Below are 11175 nucleotides of genomic sequence, written 5' to 3'. Positions count from 1 at the left end.
AGGCAAGGTTTTTGGCCAAAAAATGTGTTTATTCACTGAGAAACTATTTCCTCAGTGGGTCAAATATTTGTAGCAATTAGCAAATATTTGGGGTACAGAGTCATTTTTTTATTAGCCTTCTATGATTTAGAGCTAGGGAATGATTAAGGACTAATTTTCAAATCAATAAAGAGTGATGATGAAATGCTGGAGAAACTGAGGCAAGATAGAGATTAGAAAGTTTTTAATATTTTATTTGAGAGGCAGAGATTGTGCTGGGGGCATGTTGCCCCCAGGGCTGATGTCTCAACGCATCCAACAGGAAATGTGAGGTTCCCATGAAATATATATACACGTGGCTCCAAGGTACTGGGGTAGGACAGAGGTAGGAGCAGAGTCTGAGCACTGAGAGTGGAACGGACTATTAATCCAGTTCTGACAGGGTAGGGGGGGTAGGACCATAAATTCTTGTAAATTGGGAGGACTTAGGAGTGTCCAACTAGAATCAGGGGACTAAGGGACTAAGTCTGGGACTTAAAGATACCAATTAGGTATCTGAGATAGGACATCTGGAGTTTTATCTTTTGGAATGCCAGATCTCCATAGCCCTAATTATCTCAGTTCTAATAAGCAGAAAAGGGAGGTTGTAGCCAGGGGGATTGAGGTAGAACAATTCAAGAAACTGAGGCAGGACCATAAAAGGGAACTGTGGCACAAAAGTGATTGTTTCCCAGACGAAAGTGATTTACAGATGAATTGGAAGTGGGCAATTCCCTGAGAACCAGGTAGGAAGGTGGGTGGGATCATTTTTAGGAATTTCCCCAGGTTAGGTGGCCACCCTTGTGGTCCACAGAGATCAAGGGACACAGTTTTATTACATCATAAGGACTGCTTCTTTATTTCAGGAAACTATGCCTACTTTACTATTTGTTGTTGTTTCATTGTGTGATATATATATGTAAACTCTGCTAACTCATGGTAAGTTTGCAATCTGCTAAACCCCATGCTTTCCCTCTAATGCTATTTAACCATTTTTTCCCTTCTCCTGTGCTTGTGAAGTTTTTGTTTTTTAATCTCTGATAATTCATTTCTCACAATATCCCAGAAACCTCTTCATCCCAGAAGATTATTCCAGCCCTGAAATGTACATTTCTAGAGTGTCCTCCACATAAGGATATACTGGTAAATATTTAACATTCCCTTTCAAAACCAAAAATACAAAAGACACTCTTTTACATTTAATCTGCATTATTAACATTCTCCATCTCTTTCTTAAGCCTAGACAATCAAAAAAAAGTAAATCAAGGTTGATTTGTAGCATTTGCCAATTTTCAAAGTGTAAATGCTTACAATGAAAATTTAACAATTGACTCGGTTGTGAAGAATGGTTGAATCAGTACACAATACCAACAATGCATTAATATATCATTTTTCTCACTTCCCCTCTCACATTTGTCATTTTCCTTTTCTGTCCTATTAGTCAATTTAATAGTTATGAGGTAGTATATCAGAATAATTTTAATTTGCATTTCTTTAATCAATAGTGATTCAGAGCAAATTTTTCATGGCTATAGATAGCTTTGATTAATTCATCTGAAACTATTTATGTCTTTTGATGATTTATCAGTTGGGCAATAGCTCTTATTTTTATAAATTTGATTTAATTCTCTATAAATTTAAGAGGTAAGACCTTCATCAGAGAAACTTGCTTCAACAGTTATGATTGCTAAATGTGTTTTTGTCCATTCTATTCCACCCTCATCCTACCATTTATTCTATTCTCTCTCTCCTTTAACCCTGTTTCTCCTCAAAAATGTTTAGTTTCTGACTATCCCATCCCCAATCTGTCCTCCCTTCTATCAGCTCCTTCCTTTTCTCTGATCTTCTTCCCTTCCTGCTTTCCTGTAGAATAATATAGATATCTAAACCCAATAGACTATGTATGTTATTTCTTTTTTGAGCTAATTCTGTTGAGTAAGGTTTATTCGTTCCTCTTCCCCAGTCCCTTTTTCCCTCTACTAAATAAACTTTTTATTGCCCTTTTATGTGAGATAATTTATCCCATTCTATTCCTCCTTTTCCCTTTCCTCCAGGTATTTTTCTTTCTCACTCCTCAAATTTATTTTATTTTTTAGACATTATCCCTTCATATTTGTCTAATGCCTATGCCTTCTGTCTATATACATATATATACACTTCTTCTAATTGCCCTATTAATGAGAATGTTTTTATGAGTTACAAGTATCATCTTTCCACATAAGAATAATATGAATAGTTTAACCGTATTAAGTACCTTATGATTTCTCTTTCTTATTTATCTTTTTATGCTACTCTTGAGTCTTATATTTGAAAGTCAAATTTTCTATTCAGCACTGATCTTTTCATCAAGAATGCTTGAAAGTTCTCTATTTCACTGAATATTCATTTTCTCCTGAAGGACTCACTTTTGCTGGGTACCTACCCAGCAAATCACCTGATTCTTTTTTTTTTTTTTAATAACTTTTTATTGATAGAACTCATGCCAGGGTAATTTTTTACAGCATTATCCCTTGCACTCACTACTGTTCCGATTTTTCCTCTCCCTCCCTCCATCCCCTCCCCCAGATGGCAAGTAGTCCTTTACATGTTGAATAGGTTACAGTATATCCTAGATACAATATATGTGTGCAGAACCGAACAGTTCTCTTGTTGCACAGGGAGAATTGGATTCAGAAGGAATAAATAACCGGGAAGAAAAACAAAAATGAAAGCAGTTTATATTCATTTCCTAGTGTTCTTTCTTTGGATGTAGCTTCTTCTGTCCATCCTTGATCAATTGAAACTGAATTAGCTCGCTTTATCAAAGAGATCCACTTCCATCAGAATACATCCTCATACAGTATCGTTGTTGAGGTATATAATGATCTCCTGGTTCTGCTCATTTCACTTAGCTTCAGTTCATGTAAGTCTCACCAGTCTTCTCTGTATTCATCCTGCTGGTCATTTCTCTCTCCTTTTACCTTGTCCATCCTCACCTTTTGTTTGTGACCAACCCTTCCCCATCAGTCTCCCTTCTAGCATAGAATATCCATTTTTTCCCTGAAGGATTTTGCTGGATAAGAGATTCTTGGTCATAACCTGCTAAACCATTTTGGAAGATGGAAGTTGAGGGTAACCTGGGGCCCTCAATCCCCTCTGTGAGTTGAGGGAATGTCTACCCCAAGATTTCCCCCAAGGGAAGATCTAGTTTACCTGGCATTTAGGAAAGCATTTAATAAAGTATCTTGAGGCTGATGGTTCTCCCTTATGCAAAAAAAGAAACTCAAAATGATCTCCCATAGCAGGTTCAACCTACAATGCATCTGACTATTGCTGATCAGGCCAGTATGAGCTGGGAAGGCTCTGCCTCCAGCCGAGCGCATAAAGTCCCTGTGAACACTGGGAATGGAGAGATCTCAGAATTTGCTCATTTCAAGTTTCTGTAATTCTATTATTGTTCGGTAAGAAATGACCAGCCGGATGATTTCAGAAAGGCCTGGAGAGACTCACATGAACTGATGCTGAGTGAAATGAGCAGGATCAGGAGATCATTATGTACTTCAACAACAACACTACATGATGATCAATTCTGATGGACATGGCTCTCTTCAGCAATGAGATGAACCAAATCAGTTCCAATGGAGCAGTAATGAACTGAACCAGCTACACCCAGCGAAAGAATTCTGGGAGATGACTATGAATCATTACATAAAATTCCCAATCCCTCTATTTTTGTCCGCCTGCATTTTTGATTTCCTTCACAGGCTAATTGTACACTATTTCAAAGTCCGATTCTTTTTGGGCAGCAAAATAACTGCTTGGACATGTATACAAATATTGTATTTAATTTATACTTTAACATATTTAACATGTATTGGTCAACCTGCCATCTGGGGGAGGGGGGGGAAGGAGGGAAAAAATTGGAACAAAAGGTTTGGCAATTGTCAATGCTGTAAAATTGCCCATGCATATAACTTGTAAATAAAAAGCTATTAAAATTTTTTAAAAATCAAAAAAAAAAAGAAAAAAAAAGAAAGAAAAAGTAACCCATGCATATGTTTTGTGAACAAAACACTTTAATTTAAAAAAAATAATAACTTTCCCCAATTTTTCTTCTCAAAACGCACAGAACAAAACTCATACAGTTTTGTTCTTATACAATTTATTAAGGCACTGAAATCAAAATGAAAAATGGTTTATGTTTAAGATCATAAGACACTAGACTTAGAGGTACAAAGAACCTTAGAAATCATTTAATTCAATTCATTTTACAGAAAAAAAAAGACACGAAGACATTTAATTACTTGCCAAAGGTCATGCTGCTAACTAGCAGAGCAGGGATTCCAAATGCATAATATCTCTGACTACAAAAATATCATCTTTTTCACTGAACTATGAAAATGATCAGCAAGACAAGTGAGAATGTTGACTCTTAATGACAACTATCATTTATAAGTTATGGTTAGTAATAATTTTTTGGCAAATAATTTTAAATAATCTGTTATAATAATCTATGATAATAATCTATTTCTATATAGTTTGCTATATAGAAATAGTCTATCATACAAACTAGAAAAATGGATTTTCCTCCTTTCTTGCAGAAAAGGAAAACTATGAATATGAAATCATATGTTGGATTCTTTTGCCAAACATTTTTTTCCTTCTCTTAAAAAAAATCCTTAACTATTACATATATAGCTTCCACACTGATTTCTTTTCCTCAATTATTTTCTCTCTTCAATCTATCTGACTATAGATGCCAATGTGACCTATCAACATACATATCTAAACATACAATATTCCTACTCTATAAATTCCAGCAGCCCCCAGGAATCTCCAGGATAAAAGAGAAACTCCTCTTTTAGTTTTTGTTATTGAGTGTGTTTCATTGTCTGATACTCTGTGACTCTGTTTTGGAGTTTTCTTGGCAAAGGCATTCTTGGCAAAAATACTGCTATTTCCTTCTCTAGCCCATTTTACGGATGAGGAACTGAGGCAAACAGGGTTAAGTGACTTGCCAAGGGTCACACAACTGGAATTGAACATGGGAATATATAAGTCCACCTGAATGCAGGCTCAATATTCTATCCACTGTTTGGGTTTTTAAGGCCTTCATAATCTGATCTCCAAATACTTTTCCAACTTTATTATATATTATTCCCCTTCTTGCACTCTATGATTCAGCTAAACTGGTCTTAATGCTTTTTTCACACAACACCCCATCTCCCGCCCTTGTTCTTTTTGTCCTTACAGTCCCTCCTCATGTCTTGAATATACTTTGTTTTTACCTTTGCCTCTTAGACCATTCAGTCTTTCCTTCCGCCTTTCTCCTTCCTCCACCTCGATAAATTCCAATTGTTGCCTTTCCACTCCAAGATCAAATCCTTCATAACCTAGGCCCTTGCTACTTTTCCATTTTTCATACTCTTTCTTCCCTGACAGGTACTTGTGACATTGCCCTCCCTGGCTGATCCTCAAACAAGATAGTTCATCTCTCAGCTCAGGACTTTTCTCTGGCGGTTCTAATATTTGGAATGCTCTTCTTCCTTACCTCCACCTACTGTTTTCCGTGATTCCTTTAAAATTTCATCTTTTTTTATTCTATTTTTAAAAATTCATTTAAAACTTAAATACAAAATGACAAAAGAAAAAAAGAACATTTCCATTCACATAGCAGAACATACAGGATTCAATATAAATTTATAATTCAAATTGTTTACATCATTTTGAAAAATATAAAACAATAAATTTATAATTTAAACCATTTACATTATTTTTAAAACCTATGTATTAAATACTACATATTATTTTCAAAGATACCCAGCTTTTCTGTGCTTCCTTCTAAGTTTTCTTTTGTTCTTTACTTGCAATTTTAATTTTTTCCACTTCCTGTCTCTTCACCCTACCCTAGAGAAGGCTATAATTAAATTTTAATATATACCCACATACATATATATGTATATATATATATCTACATCTAATAAACATGCGCAAACATACAATATATGTAAGACTGTTCTATTATTCTATATATGTATATATATATATATATATATATATTTCTATTTGTCAGTTCTTTCTCTGGAGGTGAATAATATCCTTCTTTATGGGTCAAAGTCATGTTTTTCTAAAATCAACAAGCTCATTGTTTCTTATATATATCGCAGTGGTATTCCATTACAATCATATACCTCAACTTGTTTAGCCTTCCCTCAATAGCTTTTAGGGCATCTATCATTTTAGTCAATCTGATAGATGTAAGATTATATCACAAAATTGTTTTAATTTGAATTTCTTTAATCATTTAATGGATTCAGAGTATTTTCTCATATAACTACAATTTTGATTTCTTCATTGAAAAATTGCGTGTTCATATCCTTTGACTATTTATCAAGGGGGAATGATTTGTATTCTTAAAACTTTGACAAAGTTCTTGATATATTTGAGAGAGGAGACCTTTAACTGGGAGACTGTCTATGAAAGTTTCCCTCCAATTTTCTGCTTTCCATCTAATCTTGGTTCCATTGGTTTTATTTGTACAAGAATGTTTTTATTTAATATCATTAAAATTATCCATTGTATACCTCAAAGGCTCTCTATCTCGTTTTTTTCATCTATTATTTGCCAAACCATAAGTCTGACAGGTAGTATGTTCTATGTTCTAATTTTCTTGTGATATCTTCCTTATATCTGGATCATGTATCCATTTTGACCTTATATTGGCACAAACTGAGACCTGTTTAAAAAAAAAAAAAAAACACCTTAACTTAAAAAGGCCAAAGTCTCCCACTGCATCCAAGGCCATTTGGGCCATCCTGGGGTATTTTGCCACAGGACTCAGATGACTCTAGACGGGGAAGTGAGGCAGGTGAACTTGCCCAGCCCTTCCTCCCTGAAATCCATTTCACTTGGATGTCATGGCATCACCCCCTGATGTCATGATCCTTTTCAAGATTGAAGGACAAAACAACAACAATCTTGGTACCTAGATTAAATTATTGGTCTATGCTCAATTTCTGCCAGACTGCTTTCCAGCTTTCCCAATAATTTTTATTAATGAATTTCTTATCCCCCAAATGGAACTCTTTATATTTTACAAAGTAAACCATACTAACCTTGTATTTGACCAACTTACATTGGTCAAATACAAGGTTACTATGGTTTACTTTTTTGAATTGTACATCTACTCTGCTCCATTGATCTATAGCTCTACTTCTTAGCCAGTACCAGATAACTTGATATTTACTGCTTTATCATATAGTTTAAGGGCTGGTACTGCTGAATCTCCTTCCTATACCTTTCCCATTAGTTTTATTTGAAATTGTTGATCTTTAAAAGTCTTTTGAAATAAATTTTATTATTTTTTCTAACTCTAAAATTTTTTTGTAAATTAATCGGGATGGTATTGAATAGATGACATAAAATTGTCTTTTTAATATTCATATTAGCTTTACCTACCAATGAACAATTAATATTTCTACACTCATTTAAATCTCACTTCATAGAAAACGTTTTATATATAGTTTTTGGGTCTCTTTTGGAGAATTTTATATTGTATACAGTCATTTTAAATGGTCTAAAATAAAATTAAATAACCTTGGTGACACACAGTATATTTTCCTTATGACCACTAGCCCCTTTTGATTAGGCCATCTCGTCATCCTGATCTATCTCTTGCCCATCCGGGCAAGTTACTTTCTCTTAAAGTGCTCTAGGATGAAGATTATAAATTGCAAAGAAGGGTCAGGCTGGGGAGAAAATTTTTAAAATTTTAAAATTCACAATTTGCCACCCAATACAGTATTTATTAGGCAAATCTGGGTCATATTCTATTATCTTATTGTGCATAATCAAATCAAAATCCCTACTTAGGATCTCTAAGGTCCTTTTCAACACGAGACCTAGGAGACTGTGATTTGCATCCGTGGAGGGAGTTTCCATACCGGGAATAGTTTCCAACCCTATGAAATCACAGGCTCACATTTTAAAAATAAAAAGGTTGAGTTGGGTAATAGAAACTTGTGATGCACCAAGAAAGCACGCTAGATGCATGTTTTCGTCCCGGTTTTCCTCAGACGTATTTCCCTTTTTAGATTTGAGATAAGGTTCCCGCAGAAGTAAATGCAAGTCACCATTTCCCCCAGGAGATGGCAGAGGAGCCGGCGCCCGCGCCTGCAGTTGCTCCTCCTGACCGCTAGAGGCCGCTGTCCAAGCAGCGTGCACTTCCATCTCCCCTATCTGCGCACTAGATCTTGTCGCACTGCTGCGGTTGCCGCATTCGTCTATCTGCAGTCTGCGTGAAGGCGATCTCTGTTCTGCTCTCTCGACCTCTACGATGGCTGCATCCTCGGCTGCGGAGAAGGAGAAGGAAAGGCCTGGATCGGTTAGCATCGCCAATGTACCCGGCAACAGCACGCGGGAGAAGCTGTTGTCTGTGCTGGAGGACTTGGAGGTGCTGTCGAGGTAGGGCTGCAGCGGTGGGGGTGGGGAGGAAGTGAGGAGGTCTGGACGCTACGAGGCGGGACAGTGCGGGCTGGCAGGCAAAACCCCCCGCGGGATGCCTCCTTCTTTCCCCGGCTAGGATGCCGCCTGCGGGAACGGCCGGCGTGGCGTGGGACCCCTGGGCGGCTGCGGCGGCTTCCTCCCTCGGGACGGTTAGGGGTGAAGGGCCCGCCTTCGTCGAGGGCCGCCTTCGCCGCCCGCTAAAGCGGGAGCCCCACTTGCGCCTCAGTTTCCTCATCTGTAAGATGAGGGCATTGCACTAGATGACGTCTAATGTTTTGTCCCGGGGCTTGTTATATCCAGGCGGCCCCGTAATAGCCGACGCCTTTTCTTTTTTGGTAATTGACATTCTTGTCAATTTATTTAAATAAAACTTGTTCCGGGGGCCACAGTGCCCCTCGAAAAGAGTGCTGTATTTGAAGGCCGGAGTGGATGACGTCTGCATGAATTGAGTTCGAATCCGACCTCAAACATTTATCAACAATGTCATCTAATTTATAATATTATGATATATCATATTTATGTTATTATAAATTACTTTTTATAATTATAATAATAAAACAGCGTTTACTCTGCTTCAGTTTCCTCTTCTGTGAAATGGAGATAATAATAACCCCTGTCTCTCATTATTAATCAAATGAGTTAATAGCTCAGGCTGCAGATGATGAAGCCCTGATCCCAGCTTGGTAGTTTTATAAATAAAGAGAAGGAATTAACAAGAATTAGTATCTGATTGGATGATGGGGGGGAGGAGGAGGGAGGTTCAGGGAGAGTAAAGAGTTAAACACTCTCCTAGATTGCGAACTGAAATGATTGGAAGGATGATGGAATACTTGACAAATTTAAAAAAAGAAAAAAAAAAAAAAAAAAAAGGAGGTTTGGTGGGTTTAAGGAAGAACGCAATGAGGCCTCTTGGATTTATCACAGTGAAGGTGCCTGTGACGTCTCTAGATGGAGCAGTCTAGCCTACAGGTGGTGAAATTGTATTAGCGCTTAGGAGGCATATGAGAGCCATTGCTTAGATTTAGTAATCATCTGCCTTAAGATGATAATTGAAATCTAAATTGATGAGAGACAGTTAAAGAACGGAAGATAACATAAGAGGGTCCAGGACAAAACCCTAGGATGCAGGGATTAAAAAATGGAAGATGGGCTTTCAATGGAAATTGAGGAGGGATCAGACAGAAAGGAAATATATGTCTGAAAAACCCAGGAGGGGATAGTCTCCAAGGAAAAAGGAATAGATCAATATCAAAAGCTGTAGAGAATTTGAGGAGACATTAAGGCAATGTAATTTTAATCAAACACTGCATAGAAATCATAAAATGTAAAATAAAATGAAAATTTTTTCTTGATATCAAATTTAAAATCTGTTACATGAATAAAATTGCCATTAAAATGTGTTTCAGAGTGAGGAAAATCTTTCCCTCATACATATCTGTGTTTAAACTCTGAGTTAAAAGATGAAATAAAAGAGACTTGTAAATCCAATAACGATTTTACTTTGAATCAGTAGGCAAAGGATACAAATAGTTCTCTCATTTTTCTGTTTGTAAATCCTCACATTGTTTTATCTAATTGTGTGCTGGTTTTTTGTTTAGGCTTTCCCTCTTGATTTTTTTTGGCCTTTCAGTTTCTCTTGTATTTCTCATCAGTCACGCTTGAGAATTCTGACTCCTGAGCTCTTCCCCTTGCATTGGTAGGTTGAGCTGCTGGCCTTCCTATTTTGGGGTTTATGGGAGGCAGGCCAACTATGGCTTGAGGACTTCTGAATAGAGGGGAGAGGACCTCTCCCCAGATGGCTTTTTAGTCCCCTTTCTATCAGAGGAGCCTGTATAATTTCTTCTGCCCTCCTGGATTCTCTCCCTTCCCCTCCACTTCATTTCTTCAAATTAGAGCAGAATTGGTGTCTACTCCTTTTTGCAGAGAAGGGAACTTGGGCAGAATCATTGTTATGGGAAATTCATGAAGCTGGACTCAGAGGTCCCTAGCTAATTTGAGAATGTGGACAGAGGTATAGAATAAAGGTATTGAAGTCATCTGGTATTATTTCTAAAGTTTTTACTTTTTGGGAGAAGGTATATGGTTTTATGAATTCCATGTAATTACTCAGTGTAGCTTTCCAATTCCTTTCATTTGAGATTTTGACAGTAGGACAATTTTGTAGAAAGCAATATGTGGTCATCTTGTTGGTCCCCATGTATATTTTTTTATATAGAAAGAAATTAAAACTATCAGTAGCTATATGGAAAGATATTCCAAATAATTAATAATAAAATAAATGTAAATTAAGGCAACTGAAGTTTCATATCATGCCCATCAAATTCACAAAGTTGGAAATAGTGATTTGAAAAGGTATTAGAATATTAAATACTGTTGGTGAAGCTATGAATTGGTCCAGCATTGGAACATAATTTGGAATTGTGGCAGAAAATTTTTAAATTGTTCATTCCATTTGATCAGCAATCATACTGCAAGGCATGCTTCCTAAGAAAATCAAGGAAAACAAGAAGGGTCCTAAATGTACCAAAATATTCAAAGCAGCCCTCTTTGGTAGCAAAAAATTAGAAGTAGATGATGCCCATCGATCGAGGTATTTGAATATAATGGAATTACATTTAAATGTAATCAAATAATATTTTGCTATAAGTAATAGTGCATATGGAGAATTCTGAA

At 36.6% G+C, this 11175-nt stretch overlaps 1 protein-coding gene across 1 annotated transcript in view; it reads left to right on the top strand.

The window, feature by feature from the left end:
- Window positions 1-8232: 8232 nt before the first annotated feature.
- MED4 (mediator complex subunit 4) overlaps window positions 8233-11175 on the top strand; it is a 36087-nt gene continuing 33144 nt past the window's right edge. The window contains exon 1 of the mRNA XM_051987336.1: window positions 8233-8460. Coding sequence (XP_051843296.1) covers window positions 8333-8460 — 128 coding nt within the window. The 5' untranslated portion in view covers window positions 8233-8332. The remainder of the gene's footprint in view (window positions 8461-11175) is intronic.

Source organism: Antechinus flavipes, chromosome 3 (assembly GCF_016432865.1).
Source record: "Antechinus flavipes isolate AdamAnt ecotype Samford, QLD, Australia chromosome 3, AdamAnt_v2, whole genome shotgun sequence".
NCBI classification, from domain to species: domain Eukaryota; kingdom Metazoa; phylum Chordata; class Mammalia; order Dasyuromorphia; family Dasyuridae; genus Antechinus; species Antechinus flavipes.
Note: the sequence above shows the minus strand (reverse complement) of the source record. Positions and strands in the feature narration are given on the sequence as shown.